At 39.1% G+C, this 17,900-nt stretch overlaps 1 protein-coding gene across 1 annotated transcript in view; it reads left to right on the top strand.

Moving 5' to 3' along the window:
* The first annotated feature begins 6,199 nt into the window (after nucleotides 1–6,199).
* RGS5 (regulator of G protein signaling 5) overlaps nucleotides 6,200–17,900 on the top strand; it is a 56,972-nt gene continuing 45,271 nt past the window's right edge. The window contains exon 1 of the mRNA XM_005909257.3: nucleotides 6,200–6,357. Coding sequence (XP_005909319.1) covers nucleotides 6,314–6,357 — 44 coding nt within the window. The 5' untranslated portion in view covers nucleotides 6,200–6,313. The remainder of the gene's footprint in view (nucleotides 6,358–17,900) is intronic.

Here is a 17,900-nt window from a genome sequence, read left to right as displayed (position 1 = left end):
TGGGATGGTTTTTACTATATCTCCCCCTTGATTTGGCAAGGACTAATGATTACCCTCCCTTGTCCAAGGTAAGGAGCAGCGGCTGTGCTTTGCTGGAGCAGCCATGAAGAGATACCCCATGTCCAAGGTAAGAGAAACCCAAGTAAGATGGTAGGCATTGCAAGAGGGCATCAGAGGGCAGACACACTGAAACCATACTCACAGAAAACTAGTCAATCTAATCATACTAGGACCACAGCCTTGTCTAACTCAATGAAACTAAGCAATGCCCTTGGGGCAACCCAAGATGGGCGGGCATGGTGAAGAGGGCTGACAGAATGTGGTCCACTGGAGAAGGGAATGGCATACCACTTCAGTATTCTTGCCTTGAGAACCCCATGAACAGTATGAAAAGGCAAAATGATAGGATACTGAAAGAGGAACTCCCCAGGTCAGTAGGTGTCCAATATGGTCCTGGAGATCAGTGGAGAAATAACTCCATAAAGAATGAAGGGGGATGGAGCCAAAGCAGAAACACCACCCAGTTGTGGATGTGACTGGCAATGGAAGCAAGGTTCGATGCTGTAAAGAGCAATATTGCATAGGAACCTGGAATGTCAGGTCCATGAATCAAGGCAAATTGGAAGTGGTCAAACGGGAGATGGCAAGAGTGAACATCGACATTCTAGGAATCAGCGAACTAAAATGGACTGGAATGGGTGAATTTAACTCAGAGGACCATTATATCTATTACTGCGGGCAGAAATCCCTTAGAAGAAATGGAGTGGCCATCATGGTCAACAAAAGAGTCCGAAATGCAGTACTTGGATACAATCTCAAAAATGACAGAATGATCTCTGTTCACTTTCAAGGCAAACCATTCAGTATCACAGTAATTCAAGTCTATGCCCCAACCGGTAATGCTGAAGAAGCTGAAGTTGAACGGTTCTATGAAGACCTACAAGACCTTTTAGAATTAACACCCAAAAAAGATGTCCTTTTCATTATAGGGGACTGGAATGCAAAAATAGGAAGTCAAGAAACATCTGGAGTAACAGGCAAATTTGGCCTTGGAATACATAAATAAAGCAGGGCAAAAACTAATAGAGTTTTGCCCCAAAAATGCACTGGATATAGCAACACCATCTTCCAACAACACAAGAGAAGACTCTACACATGGACATCATCATATGGTCAACACTGAAATCAGATTGATTATATTCTTTGCAGCCAAAGATGGAGAAGCTCTATACAGTCAACAAAAACAAGACCAGGAGCTGACTGTGGCTCAGATCATGAATTACTTATTGCCAAATTCAGACTTAAATTGAAGAAAGTAGGGAAAACCACTAGACCATTCAGGTATGACCTAAATCAAATCCCTTATGATTATACAGTGGAAGTGAGAAATAGATTTAAGGGGCTAGATCAGATAGATAGAGTGCCTGATGAACTATGGATGGAGGTTCGTGACATTGTACAGGAGACAGGGATCAAGACCATTCCCATGGAAAAGAAATGCAAAAAAGCAAAATGGCTGTCTGGGGAGGCCTTGCAAATAGCTGTGAAAAGAAGAGAAGCGAAAAGCAAAGGAGAAAAGGAAAGATATAAGCATCTGAATGCAGAGTTCCAAAAATAATAAGAAGATTTAAGAAAGCCTTCCTCAGTGATCAATGCAAAGAAATAGAGTAAAACAACAGAATGAGAAAAACTAGAGATCTCTTCAAGTAAATTAGAGATACCAAGGGAATATTTCATGCAAAGATGGGCTCAATAAAGGACAGAAATGGTATGGACCTAACAGAAGCAGAAGATATTAAGAACAGGTGGCAAGAATACACAGGATTCTCCAAGCAAGAACACTGGAGTGAGTTGCCATTTCCTTCTCCAAGAATACACAGAAGAACTGTACAAAAAAGATCTTCATGACCACGATAATCACGATGGTGTGATCACTCACCTAGAGCCAGACATCCTGGAATGTGAAGTCAAGTGGGCCTTAGAAAGCATCACTACGAACAAGGCTAGTGGAGGTGATGGAATTCCAGTTGAGCTGTTTCAAATCCTGAAAGATGATGCTGTGAAAATGCTGCACTCAATATGCCAGCAAATTTGGAAAACTCAGCAGTGGCCACAGGACTGGAAAAGGTCAGTTTTCATTCTAATCCCAAAGAAAGGCAATGCCAAAAACAGCTCAAACTACCCCACAATTGCACTCATCTCACACGCTAGTAAAATAATGCTCAAAATTCTCCAAGCCAGGCTTCAGCAATACGTGAACCATGAACTTCCTGATGTTCAAGCTGGTTTTAGAAAAGGCAGAGGAACCAGAGATCAAATTACCAACATCCACTGGATCATGGGAAAAGCAAGAGAGTTCCAGAAAACATTGATTTCTGCTTTATTGACTATGCCAAAGCCTTTGACTGTGTGGATCACAATAAACTGTGGAAAATTCTGAAAGAGATGGGAATCCCAGACCACCTGACCTGCCTCTTGAGAAACCTATATGCAGGTCAGGAACCAACAGTTAGAACTGGACATGGAACAACAGACTGGTTCCAAATAGGAAAAGGAGTATGTCAAGGCTGTATATTGTCACCCTGCTTATTTAACTTCTATGCAGAGTACATCATGAGAAACGCTGGGCTGGAAGTAGCACAAGCTGGAATCAAGATTGCTGTGAGAAATATCAATAACCTCAGATATGCAGATGACACCACCCTTATGGCAGAAAGTGAAGAGGAACTAAAAAGCCTCTTGATGAAAGTGAAAGAGGAGAGTTAAAAAGTGGGCTTAAAGCTCAACATTCAGAAAACAAAGATCATGGCATCTGGTCCCATCACTTTTGGGGAAATAGATGGGGACACAGTGGAAGCTGCATCAGACTTTATTTTTTGGGGCTCCAAAATCACTGCAGATGGTGACTGCAGCCATGAAATTAAAAGACGCTTACTCCTTGGAAGAAAAGTTATGACCAACCTAGATAGCATATTGAAAAGCAGAGACAGTACTTTGCCAACAAAGGTCCGTCTAGTCAAGGCTATGGTTTTTCCAGTGGTCATGTATGGATGTAAGAGTTGGACTGTGAAGAAAGCTGAGCACTGAAGAATTGATGCTTTTGAACTGTGGTGTTGGAGAAGACTCTTGAGAGTCCCTTGGACTGCAAGGAGATCCAACCAGTCCATTCTGAAGGAGATCAGCCCTGGGATTTCTTTGAAGGGAATGATGCTGAAGATGAAACTCCAGTATTTTGGCCACCTCATGCAAAGAGTTGACTCATTGGACAAGACTCTGATGTTGGGAGGAATTGGGGGCAGGAGAAGAAGGGGATGCAAGAGGATGAGATGGCTGGATGGCATCACCGACTTGATGGACGTGAGTCTGAGTGAACTCCAGGAGTTGGTGATGGACCGGGAGGCCTAGCGTGCTGCGATACATGGGGTCACAAAGAGTTGGACACGACTGAGCAACTGAACTGAACTGAACTGATGACTCTATTTATATGTCAAGGTGACTGGACCACCAGGATCCCAAATAGTTGGTCAAATATCCTGAGTGTATCTATGAGGGTGTTTCTGAATGAGACGAACATTTGAATCAGAAGATGGAGTAAATCTGATTGCCTTCCCCAATATGAGTGAGCCTCATCCAATCCATTGATAGCCTGTATAGAACATAAAGCGGAAAAAGGGACATTTCATCCTTTCTTCCTGTCTTCATTGAAACATGGATCATCTCCTACCTTCAGACTAGGACTTGGACTCAGATTGGAACTTATACCATTGCTTCTGCTTCTCAGGCCTCTGGACTAGCACATACCTGGGCTCTCCTGGGTCTTCAGCTTTCTGACTACAGATCTTGGAACTTCTCAATGTCCAGAATCAAGTGAGTCAATTCCTTATAACACATCTCTGTGGATATCTCCTCAGAACCCTAATACAATGAGCAAACTCTTTTACATGCCCTCCTCATGAAGTTTTTAAAACAAATATGTGCTGGATTTATTTCTATTTGAGTTCGCTTTTTTTCGTTTTGTGTTCTAGTTCATGATTTACAATGATAGATATAATTTTTAGTTTTGAATAACTCCACTCATCACTCTTCTGGGATAGTCAGAAACCTGCTTTGAACTTCAGCCCTAGCCAAAGCATCACTCTCCAATGTTCTACATTAATTTTTTTCATATTATTTTCTCCTCTAGGCCATTTGTGTATCAAACAGTAATTTAGGCTTTGGCTCTAAGGAGTTTCTTCTGCTAGCTTTACACATATTCCTATTATGAGACTCAGTCATCAATAACAGTGTTTATATTTCTATGAACACTGAATCACTCAGATTAATTGATTTGTTGATGTTTGCGTGGCCAGTAATGGCAGAACTTGGACAGCTGTATTTAGTTGAAGCAATCTTTGTAAATGTCTATGTGCCTGATGTTGTGCAAAGTCAGAATTGACTACAATAGGGTTCCCTATTTTTAAAAATGTATGGTAGGGACTTCCCTGGTGGCCCAGTGGTTAAGACTTTTCCTTCCAATGCAGGAGGTATGGGTTGGATCCTGGCCTAAAAACCAAATCATTAAAGAAAAAAAAAGAAGCAATATTGTAATAAATTCAATAAAGGCTTTTTTAAAAATGGTCCACATTTAAAAAATCTAAAATAATGTACGGTATAGAGTAATAGCTTTCAAACCTTTATGATCATTATTTATAGTCAGAGATACAGTTTAACTAATGATCCTATTCACACATATGGTTAATTAAAGCAAAAATTTCAGAAAACAGTGTCTTTTCTTCACACAATGCAGTTGAATATTTGTGTATTATATTCTATTTATTTGCTTTAAAGCACCAGGTTATAATATACTATATTGACTTTACAGGTTCTGATCAATAGTTAAAACAGTTTAAAACAATTTCAGATAATGTGGAATGTTATGAGAATCACCTTTAATTCCAAGTTTAGAGCTTTTCTTACAGATTATATGATGCTGCTTATTTTTACCTTAGACTCTTGCTAACCCCTTAGCCATCTGCATTTACATGCTAATGATAAATATCATTACACTATTGATATAATATGATATAATAAATATCATTACATACTAATGATAAATTCAGGGCTTCCCAGGTGGTGTTAGTAGCAAAAAAAAAAAAAATTGCCTGCAAATGCAGGAGACATAAAAGACACAGGTTCAATCCCTGGGTCCAGAAGATCCCCTGGAGGAGGGCATGATAACCCACTCCAGCATTCTTGCCTGGAAAATCCCAGGAACAGAGGAGCCTGGCAGGCAACAATCCACAGGGTAGCAAAGAGTGGGACACAACTGAAGCAACTTAGCAGGCATGCACTTATTAATGTATTAGCCCCTTGAATCCTAACAGGATGAAACACAAAGAAGGTAAATTTTGGTGAAAATAATCCTTGAATGATAGGAAACAGGAAAATGTTGAAGGGGAAAGCATGATAAACCCAACCAAGGATGAGTGGGTCCATGGGGGTGTTACTCCAGAGAATAACCTAACCTAGTCATCAAAGTAAAAGGACAATCAGAAGATCATTTACAGAATTAGAACAGAGGATAAAATATAGTAGATAGAATCATGTAAGGTATTTTATCTTTTTCATCACTCAGCTCAGGTGTTATTTCCTCCAAAAAAATCTTCTTTTCTGGTGCTTAAAAGCTCACAGCATTCTGGGCCTGCCTCCATCACTCACTTATACCATATTTATATGACGTTTGGGATCTTGAGAGCATAGAGTACCTTTTCACTTGAATTTCCAGCATCCAGCTCAGTGCCTGGCACGTCATAGGGATTCACATATATGTCCCCCAGAGTTCTCTAAAACTGTTTCCTGTACTGTGGAACAAAGCTGGGCTACATGATCTGCGAGGGCCCTTGTAGTCCTAACAATCTTGTGACTGACACATCCGAAGTAGCCCAAAGCACTCTGCTTCATAACAAAAACCACATCTTTGCTGTGATGGGTTCAAATTTATGAGTTAAAGCATGAACAACCTGTGCACAGTTTAGGGCCTACCCCTGCTCTGGCAGAAGCAGTGTTCTGATAAGAGCAGTTGAAAACCTAATGTGGCAGTGCCTGCCGCAGAGGAAAGATTCCAGCCTCCACCTCCCACACAGCGCTGTTGCTCTCCAGCTTGCAATTTCTTCTAAGGCTCTGGATTGGTCCACAGAGTGACAGAGGGCTGGAAGAGAGCCTCTATATATTCCCCGGAGAAAAAGGCAGTCTCAGACGGTTTTGAAGTTTTCAAAGACTTGCTCTGCTGATAAGGACTTGTGTTCAAAGCTGAGGAGCTAAGCCACTTGCCAAAATGTGCAAAGGACTTGCAGCCTTGCCCCACTCATGCCTGGAAAGGTGAGAATGAGTTATTTTGGTTTAAGAGATGGAGATAAGGAGAATCTTCACTCAGGGGTCACTGTGGTTTGTGGCAAAACAGGTGGTTGATTGTAGACTGGGAATTGTCTCCTCTGTTAAATGACAAAGTTTTGAAAGATCTGAGCTAGGAGACTGATACAATATGAGATATAGCATACATCGTTTGTATCCAGAACATCACTTCCTCCAAGGATTTCCTCCTATTTTATAGGTGCTTGTGCAGACTCAAAAGTGTATGGTTAAGAGCATGGATTCCAACATCAAACTGCTTGAGTTTGAATCCTGGTTCCATTACTTACTATTTGTGTGGTCTTGGGCAACTTATTTTAACTCTCTGTATCTCAGGGTCCCTACTGGTAAAATGGGTCTGTGTGTCTATCTTACTAGCTGGTTACGAGGGCTGAATGAATTACTGTGTGTGAAACTCTCAGAACACTGTCTGGCACATATCAGAACTGCATAAATGTTAACCTTTATTAATGTACATGAACTCAGAGAGGAACACTCAGCTTTGCAATGAAGCAGAGAGGACTTCTCACTGCTCTTTTTCTTCTGGCTGGATACCATCAGAAGAAGCTGGGTTGCTGGACAGAAGACAGTCCTTGGGATGTAGAGATTATTTATCAGCTAACATTGTGCCTTTTTTTTTTTTTTTTTTTTTGACATAGAGGAATGCCTTTGAGGCTCTGTGATTATCCTTAGACTGGACAATATTCTAGAGGGAATCCTAAGTATCTAGACTAAGTAAACTTAAGGAGAAGAAGCATCTGACTTGTTAGAGAATTTAACCCAACAGTCCTACCTGATGTAAAGAAGTAGGGTTCTCCTTTCTTAAGAATGAATTTGATTACATTTTGTTTGATCCTACATTATTTAAAGGAAATAAAGATGATCCTTGTACAGCCTAACTTCATTCCTAAAGGCAGTGGCAATGTTTGCCTAAGAAGGTTGTGCTGTTCAGTAGATCTATACTCTGTCTTTAATGAGCTCAGGTTTTCTTTTTGACGACTTCAACCTTAGAAATAATCTCAAAATGATTTTAAAGAGGTAACATCCTAACAAAGTAATTTGTCTCCAACAATACTGATAAGTGACTGGGAATAAAGCCTACTCTCACTTTGTACTGTCAAAAGCACAGATTTTTTTTTTTAAGATGTATGTATGTATGTATATATATATATATATATATATAAAAGAGAAGTAGGACTTCAGTAATTAGTAGTGAGATGGTAAGTAGGTGGGTGATATTGGCCTTTGGACCAAACCTGGGGAGGAAGACAGGTTTCATTGCTGGATACCATTTACTGATCTCAGACTACCTCTCCCTCTATAGAAAGCCCAAAACACAACACCGGGGTGAAAGACTCTTTCTGGAACATGACATGATGCATAATTCTTTCTTTTTCCATTTTTTCAACTCTGAGATTGCATATCTGACTTTTACCACAATTTTAATATATATCTTTAGCCCATTTATTGTTTGAAATCATGTACTTTCCTGTAATGGATAAATCTTACCTTATTAATTGATGGACTCTCTACTCAGAAGGATTAAATCATTGATCTGCTGGTCATTGTGTGATTGTATGATCTACTGCTTGGCATTTAGTGAATACTCAATAAATTGTATTGAAAGTTTGGCAGTGTTACTAATATTTCCCTATTTGTTCTTATACATATGCATAATGTTTACTGAGACACATGGATTCAACATTTTTTAAATTGATTCCTATAACTGTTTCATATCTGATTCATTAATTTACTACCTAAATTGTTATTGATTCACTTTACAATTTTTGTAAGTCAAAGTAAATTCTCATGCTTCAGGATATAACTAATGTTCACATTGAATATTAAAGAGCAACCAAGGAGCAAGCTTTTTTTGCATAGATTACCTGAAACTTTTAAGGTATATGGTAGAATCCTGCAATTATGGTGTCATATTATGTATATTTTTTCATGATCTGTTACCATTGCAGTCATATTTCCAATTAAGTGCTACCTGTAATGAGTGATTTGGAGAAGTGGAATTGTGGAGATATTTCTACAAATACATCAAAGTGGACTCTGGCTTAATGCTTTCCTAAACATTGAGAAAGAACTATTTTCTAAAGCTTCCCTTACATGAAGTAAATGTTACTTTCTTGTAAGTCAGAGTCTCGCTGAGTAGATCACTTCTGCCACAGCCATGATTTGGAGCTGTTAGGAAATATTTATGGAAAGATTGTTTATTCTAAGGGGAAAATGATACTTGAATAAATCCTTCCAAATCTGCTTTCCTTGGCTGTACTCATGGTGGAAAGGTTAGGGAGTAAGGAACAGACTTAGTTTTGTCATTAACTAATTTGTGTCCATGAGCAATTTATTTCACTTTCCTGGAATTTCTATTTTCTTTCTTAGTAAATGAACTTTGGATTAGGTGTTCTATAACTTAAATAAAGTGAGACACACCTGATTTCAGTGAATAATGAGAGTTGCAATTAAAGGGAAGGTTTTCTTAATTTATTTCTTTCTGAAAGCTTAGAAGTCAATTAGTGAAAATCATCAAGAATTCAACCCTGTGTTGAAATCATGGCTGTGGCAGAAGTAATCTACTCAGTGAGACTCTGACTTACAAAAAAAGCAACATTGACTTAATGTAAGGGAAGCTTTAGAAAACAGTTCTTTCTCAATGTTTAAGAAAGCATTAAGCCAGAGTCAACTTTGATGTATTTGTAGAAACTATTCTTCTACTATTTATTTAGATTTTTAAGACTATTACTCATTAAAACTCAAAGTTGGCCTCAGATATTTTTATATATTTAAAAAGACCTACAATAAACATTTGAGAAATGAATGACCACCACCCCACAACTTTTACCTTCTGTTATACTGAAACCTAATGCTATATGTGTGGGAATATTAGAAAGTCAATGGAAAAGGAAAGAGCTGAATCAATTGAAAGACTTATTTTTACCAGTGATATTCAACTATGACTTTTAGGCTTCTTTTAAAAATTCATTCATTTTAAGTCTCTTGAATGTCTCTGAACAAGTTTAATTTTTAAATATTGCTCTTTGGAAAACAATGAAAGTCTTCTGAAATAAAAAGTATTATTATGATTCCCAGAAGTTATTACCATTATATAAAGCAACCAATGTGGTTATTATTATTTTTGTCTGGTGGTGTTGATTACCCCTGATACCAAATCTACAATCTCTACTAAATAAAGGGGAGTAAAAGAGTAATGAAGACAGCAACTACTGACCAAGAATTTTCCCGAACTGTTAATAAAGTGTCACAAACTCTCCTCTATAGAAGAGTTTGACGTATTTGACATACATCTGATTTTTGTGGGTTGCTAATGACGAGTGTGTTTAATCCATGGCTCACACAGGTGCTTCTGGTCATCTCAAGTATATGACAATGCTGGGAATTTCAGCACTATAGAAAGTAAATGGGGGAAGTGATGCTTCATCTAGTTGTTTATTATCATTTTGCTAAACATCCAGTTTTCCCCCATCTTCTTTAATTATGTGGATCTAAGTATTGACAATTTAGAGGAGAAAGGTGCCTAATCAAGTAACTTTTAAGGTTTTCAAGCCACACAGAAGCAACAAATAGAATGGATCAAGACTCCTGGGTTCACAGAATTAAGTAAATACAGCTTTTTCCAAAGGCATGAGCAAATCCTTGGGCAAATTATAGAGAAAAGATAAGTACATAAAGAATTGAAACACCATAGCAATGAACTTGAATAAATGATAAATGAGTCAGAATGGACACAGGATCATCAAGGAAGCCTAAAGAGATAGTAGAGTTTGAGATCATGCTCTTTGGAAACAAGTGTGAATTTGAAGCTTGCTGTTGCTGATAGAGAGTTGTGTGACTTACTGGCAAATATTTCAGAGAAACTCTGTAATCTTAAGGAAGTGAATAAAGTGTATAATAAAATAAGGAGGAGGTGTCCCTAAGAAAAACTTTGTTTCAATTCTTACTGATTTTGACTGTTTCTCTGGATTGCTTTTCAAACCTCCATACTTGCCATAGGCATAAGGATAAAATATCTCTCTGGGAAATTGCAATTCAGGTAGGGAGATAAATCTGGGCTTCTCTAGTGGCTCAGGGGTAAAGAATCTGTCTGCCACTGCAGATGTGGGTTTGATCCTGATTCAGAAAGATCCTTTGGAGAAGGAAATGGCAATCCACTCCAGTATTCTTGCCTGGGAAATCCCATGTATGGAACAGCCTGGCAGGCTACAGTCCATGGGATCACAGAAGAGTCAGACACAACTTAGTGACAAAATAATAACAAGGGAAATGAATAAGAATAAAGTAACTCTCTGCTAAGACCAACTATGGAGGAACAAATGAATTGAGTGCCAAGAAGCATAAAAGTGGAGAAAGTGGGCAGGGAGCTAATAGAGCTTTGGGTAGTCATGCAAAACTGTAAGAAGTCTCAGGGGACTGATGCCTAAGGTTTAAGAGCTAAGCCTGAAAGGACCAAGGAGTTGGTTAGGTCCAGAAAGGAAGAAGAGAGAGAAGAAAGACATTCCAGGCTAAGGAACAGGTCTGCATGTGCGAAGGCAGGGGGTGAGAAAGTCCAGAGAGTCTTACTGATGTTGTAACATCTTTGTGCAATCCGTACTGTCTCTCCCAGGCAAGTAAGGAGACAATTATGAATTTCCAATCGCAGTTAACCTCCTGCGCAGCTTGTCCTTCATACTGTCTCCTTGGGACTCACCTAGTGCCCATCCACTCCAAATCTGAAGATTGAAAAGATCTGTTCATGAAAAAGATTTTCCCTTCCTTTGCCTAAAGACTTCAATTACTAAAAAGATAATCTGTATTTGGAAAGTAGTAGGCACTTAACAAATATTTTGTCAAAAGAATCCACATATAAATGTACAGCAAGTAGAGAAAAACCTGCTTGCAGGCCGTCTTGGTGCTTTCTCTCTTTCCAAAAGGATTGAGGAGGACAGTAGCAGTGACTTTTAGGCTGAAATAGGATAAAGAGAGTATCTTGTAAAATAAAGAGGGATTCCTGCTAAGGGGCACTGGATGAGATTGGATGTGGTGGGGGGAAAGCTTTTCTATAATTTCATCAGGAAAAACCTTGTTAAAGAGATGAATCTTTTTTTTTTTTTTTCTATTGATAGCTTTTAGCTACTGGTAAACCTCATGAAATTGTATCACTGTTGTTTCTCATGCAGTTCCTGTCCCAGCTTCTTTAAGGAATTATAATCTGTATTCCAACTGTTACCTCTTCTTAGTATTTCTTTCATTTGGCCTGGGCTATGTTGAAACACCAATACACAACACTTTTAGACTCCAGAATCTTAAATTTAGAAGGATCCCTGAAAGATAATCTAATTTGTTTCTCCTTCTTTAGCAAAGACTGTTATGGGATAGATGATATCTAGGGAATGAGTTTATATTTCTGGGGCCAGTGTTAATAGCTTTTGTCTGTCCTGCTGGCCGGAAAGGAAAGGAACTAAACTTTACTTAGTTCAGTCAGGATCAATCATTAGTAACAGGATGTGGTTGGAGGCCAGAAGATAACAGGTTCCTATATCTTTCTTCCTTTAAGTTCATTAGATAACATTAAACCTGCACTCCGTTTTAAAGGCTGAGTCACCCAGAGGATAAAGACCATGAAAGCCTAATTGTTTTTGACTGAGAAAATAGCTCCTAAGTTTACACATTTCAGGGATATTAAAGAAAATCCAGCATAAGAAAGGATGTAAATTCACAGTCTATATTCCCTGCCTTAACATCAGCAATGTAGTGGAGTACAAAAAATGGACATGGTAACTCCACCTCTATTACTTCCTTAGTTGTATAAACTTGAAAATCTAAGCCTCTCTGAGCTTCATATCCTTATCCATAAACGAGGATATTTATCTTGTTAAGGAGAGATGCCATAAATAATAAATGAAATAATACAAGGTAACTAGGTTTTTGTAGGTGGATGACTATTAACTATCAAATTTCCTTCCATTCTCCTTGCTCTCTGTGTGTGTGTATATGTATGTGTATTAGTCTCTCAGTCGTGTTCATCTCTTTGAGATCCTATGGACTTTAGCTGCCGGGCTCCTCTGTCTATGGAGTTCTCTTGGCAAGAATATTGGAATAGGTTGTCATGCCCTCCTCCAGGGGATCTTCCTTACCCAGGGATCAAACCCTGGTTTTCTGCATTGCAGGCAGATTCTTTGTGGTCTGAGCCACCAGGGAAGCCCTTCCTTCTTTATGTGTAGTCAGAAAAAAAATCATAATCTCATTTTTAAAAACAATAACAATGAGTTTGCATAATAGTATACTATTTTTACCATTTCACCCATAATTCTTTCAGCAGGTATCCCTTTGCAGAGCTCTTAACAAAGCATTAAAAACCATGATTATACTGACAAATTAACAATTCTTTAATATCCTTACATATTCAGTAAGTATCCCAATATCCTCAATGATCTTTTGGTAGTTGGATTGTTTGACCCCTCAGAGTCTAAATGAGGGTCACACATTTTGGAGGGCTGCTATTAAATTTTATTATTAGACTGATAAACACTAGTAATCAATTTCATTCACTGACAGAATGGAGTCTTAACCACAGGACTGCCAGGGAAGTCTCAGGCTAGTGTTCTTTCTACAATTAATTGGGCTCTAACTGCAGAAAGGCACTTCTTGCAAATGTCCTTTAAGGACCTCTAGAAACTGCGAGACAAATGTCTTCTACCTGATGGGTGTGGGTTGCCATTTCCTCCTCCAGGGATCTTCCTGACCCAGGGATTAAATTCACATTTCTTATGTCTCCTGCATTGGCAGGTGGGTTCTTGACCACTAGCAGCACCTGGAAGTCAGGGACACATTAGCTGTCTTAGTTTGGAGTGGTTTGATAGAGTGGCGTGCAGTGAGGCACCCACGGTTCTTAAGCAAGCCGACCTGAGGGGTTTGTCTCAGGTGCCCTTACACCCACCTCTCACATTCCATTAGTCATTGCAGGAAGCTTCTCCCTGGGCTCCCCATTGACTCTTCTACATCAAATCATGTTTATTAAGCTCCTACTGTGTGTAGCACACCACACCCAGGGCTGCAAGCCTGCTGGGGCACAAATCCTTTCTCCATTCTACTCCTGAACAGTGAGGAAACTAGCCCATCTTCCCTGAGGTACTGTTGAACTGAGGTTGAATCCTGAGGTTCAGACACAAGTCACCCTCCCCTCAAGACTGAATGAGCAACCCCAAGTCACCACCCAGGCACCAATACCACAGAGACCCCAGGGTCACACACCGAGATTGATTCAGAGCCTCTTCAATCTCTCCTGATCAACTGGTTTCCTGCTTTTATTTCTCTTTTTACTTTCAATTAAATATAAAAGGCTATGTAGCATGTGGAAATGATACTGGGTGGGGAATCCAGGGATTCTGAGCTGTAACCTTAGGTTCTACTAAATAGCAGAGGGCAAGTCATGAATCAGTCCCTCCCTTCCTCCTCCTCATTACTGTATTTGTAAAAGACTGAGAAATCCAATTATATAGTCCTCTGCACTCCTTCCAGCTCCACTACTTCATTGTTCTTGATTTGGACACTGTATATTCTGAAGAAAGATTGTATTTTTATTCTAATTTTCTACACTTCTCAGGTCCTACAGAAAGGCCTGGGAACTAACTTCTCAATGTATTATAGCTTGAAAGCACCAATTAAAAGTATGCATTTTTGTTCTAGTCACTTGGATCTCAATGGCTAAGTTCAGTACCCTATGTTTCTTAAAAAATATTTGTACCAAATTCAGAATAAACTCCTAGTTTATGAAAAACATATAAGTAGTGAAAAGTGACTTGGTCTTTATTTTGGTGAATTCCACGAAAGAAACAAATGGTTTTGGTTTCTTACACAATTCAAGGGTGAATTAGGATCAGAGATCATGGATTCTAACAATCTAAAATTCTTGTGCAGTTGACCCCTGAACCACTCGAGGGTTATGGGTACCAACCTCCTTGGAATGAAAAATCCACTGGCTCCTCTGGATCCATGGTTCTGCCTCTTTGCTGACTCAACCAAGTGCTGATGGTGCGGTTCTGTAGTATTTACTACTGAAAAAAATCCACGTCTAAGTGGACCTGTGCAGTTCAAATCCTTGTCGTTCAAAGGTATTTTGCTTACAGTTAATTTAGTTCTCTCTTATCTCTGGAGTACAAGTTCCTCAAGATCGGGGAGGAAAGTGAAATAAAGACACAAACACACCTCACCTTTGGTGCACGGTGCTCCTGACTGCCTTCACACTGTGTCACGTGTTTCTCCAGGGAGTGGAATTGGTGGCCCACTCAGGCTCTTCTGAAAGCTGCCCAGAAAGATACTCATCCTTTGACTTAACAGTGAGTTTCCATCCTGAGGCTGCCATCAAGTGAAATTCAAGTGTTAATCAAGTGTTAGTTGCTCAGTTGTGTCCTACTCTTTGCAAACTCGTGGACTGTAGTCCAACAGGTTCCTCTGTCCATGGGATTTTCCAGGCAAGAATACTGGTGTGGGTAGCCATTCTCTTCTCCAGGGGAACTTCCTGACCAGGGAATCGAACCTGGGTCTTCTGCATTGTATGTAGATTCTTTAGCATCTGAGCCACTAGGAAGGCTGCAATCAGAAGGGTGAATCGGGGTTTCTTGGCTTTTATATAACGAGCCAGTTCTCATCTACCAGTTGAGTAGATCATGGAGTACAGGCAGTTCTCAAAGTGGCATGAATACTGCTTCTGACGGCATGAATCCAGGTCAGGCACGTGAATGCACAGGGACTGCAATTTCTGACTAGAATGAGGACATATACCTTGCCTGTAGGCCAGGCATTAGAAAGTGGGCCTTTCTTGGAAAATATATAGATGAGGCCAGCTGAATCATAGCATGCATGCATCACCAACACAGCTAAGGCACATGTGACTTTGGGCTTAATCACCCTGACCATCGTTCTCTTGGAAAGTCCAGATGAAGTATTTCCTTGCAAAGCATACTATTCATTTGGCATGCTGAGATAAAATACCTTGTCCGGACATTTCTTCTCTTTCAAAAAGGAAATATTGCAAGATTGAAAAGATTCAGCTAATGCTTTGGTCATAGATACCTGATAATCAGCAGGCTTTATAAACAGCAAATAAGGCTAAGACCATTATTCTATATTCTGCATGCTTTCCTTTCTCTTTTCCAACTGCTCCTCCAGACACTTCTTAAAACAATACCTAACCCTTTAGATAAAATAGTGTTCAGATTCTTAAACTCTACATTCTAGAAAGATGTTAGAACTATCATATTAGACTCAGAAGAAGAGAAGAGACAAAATATGATACTTGAAAAACGTGACGTGATAAACTGCGTAAGTGCTCAGCATTGCTAGTGAACTGAGTGGAGTTGTTTCGTCAAGCTACTACTGTTTGACAAATTTTGTGAAGACCATATATTTCTTGATGAGGCACTTGTCTGTGAGAATTCAGGAAGTTTAGAAAGAATCAAGATGTTTCATTAACAAAGTAGTTTGTTATATTTGGCAACTTATTTTAAGTAATAGTTTTCAAGAGATATCTGGGTCGACAGGAGCATGGGACTGAATGACCTGTGCACTTTGGGACAAGGTCAACAATGCGTCCCAAGACTTGCAGACTTTCCCAGAAGAGCCCACTGTCTAAGGTCTGGTGCTTTCTGATTACAAGTTTCCAGAGTCTTGGACTTTGTTTCTGAATCCCCCAAGACCAAATAGTATATCACTTGGACACACACACGCATGCTTGTGCACATGTGCACACCCACACACACCTGATTTTTTTATGACTTGGAGAAAAGATAACTTGGTTGAAATCAGAGATCCATGTAGACAGCTTGAAAGTGTCTGTATTGTCTAGGAGGAAGCAATTTTTTCTTTCATATGGATTCATTGTAGATCAATGGGGATTTTTTCTTCTCTTCACAGGTTGAATTTTACACTTTTTCCTTTAGCTGGCAACAGTGAAGAAAAACACTTTCTGTAACTTGGGATTGTCTTAAAATTCAAATTTGACCATTTGAAAAGCCTTAAATTACTTTTTTTCCAATTGCCTTCTAGTTTTTATCTTCCAGATCCTCTAAGAATAGCTTAACCTTTGCCTCCCTTCCTGGTTCAGACAGGGTCTTGTTGTTTGCAATTATGCTGACACGTGAGTGCAGATGGCTGGACTGCAGCTGAAGGAAAGGAATATGTAGCTTTCATTAGCTACTTAAGGAATATATTTTGTCAGATGGATACCAGCTTAAGAGAATGAAAAAGACAAGATGAGCAAAGACAACCAACAATTGTGACAGTTGTAGAATTGAGAATCTAGCACAATTTTGATTATGTGTATACGCATAATAAAGTCTGAGTGATCCAGATTCATAGATTCTGCCCCTTGAGATGCGATGCGATGTTACCAGACTTTTTGGTGACTTGTCCAAGACCACATAGCTAGTTACAGTTGCAGATACTTCAAGGTCTCTGGATTTACCTATCATCTTCATTTCATTTGGTCTGATGAACTTTAATTTATGAATTTTGTTTCTACACTTTTAAAATATCTATTCTTACACAAGCCATCATCATCTTTCAAAAGGGTGTTGATTAGGAAACAAACTGTAGTCTTTAAGAAAAAAATGATTTAACAAAACTATGCCTATAGCTGCCAGTGACAACATCTGAACTCACAAGAGAGGTGATATTGCATAGTAATTAAGAGCTCAGGAGTTGAAGTGAGATGGGTTTGACTCATTTACTGGGCGATTTTGGGGCAGATCATTTAATCTCTCTGTGACTCCGTTTTGTCAGTGCAAGATGGAAACAATATTTATACTTCCCTCAGGATTGTTATAAACACTAAATAGGGTTATATATTATATGGATTCAGTAAAACATTTAGTTACCTGGGGAACATGTGCTTTCTCTAAGTGTGTGATTTCTCTTAGTTATTTTTATGTTGAGAGACCCTTGCAGCCAAATCAGAAGAGTCTGCATCCACAAACTACCTTCATCTCCCTACAGAGTTAAACAAGAAGTATGGAAAAGGGACACAAATGGAAAGACACATTGCAAAAAAAAAAAAAAAAATGACAGCAAATGAGACAGCAGGTAAGAGGGAGCAGGAGAGAAGGAGGATCACAGGTAACACCTCTGAGCCTGGGGTTGATGGAGCAAATGCACTACGGACAGAATATGTTTGCCTAGGGTAGGTAATGAGGTTATTCCTCTTTATCTGGTCTTACCTGGTCTTCTCCTTTGGGAAATCTCAGATGATGTCAAGTCAGAACACCTTATCCTGACTTTTCTGATAGTTTTATAGTTACCAAATTAATTTGATTAAAAAAAAAAAAACTAACTGTAAATGCTATATGCAAGACTCTAGAGAAAAAAAAAAAAAGACCCTAGATAATCACTCCTAGAGAGTTACACCATAATAATGAAGCCAACAGGACCCTATGTCTAGTTTGAGCTTTGGGGTCTAGGAGAGAAGGAGCAAGATTAGAGAAGAATAACTTGTCCAGGGAGGAAATTTAGAT

The sequence above is a fragment of the Bos mutus genome, chromosome 3, assembly GCF_027580195.1.
Source record: "Bos mutus isolate GX-2022 chromosome 3, NWIPB_WYAK_1.1, whole genome shotgun sequence".
Classification (NCBI taxonomy): Eukaryota; Metazoa; Chordata; class Mammalia; order Artiodactyla; family Bovidae; genus Bos; species Bos mutus.
This window is presented reverse-complemented; position numbering and strand designations above follow the sequence as displayed.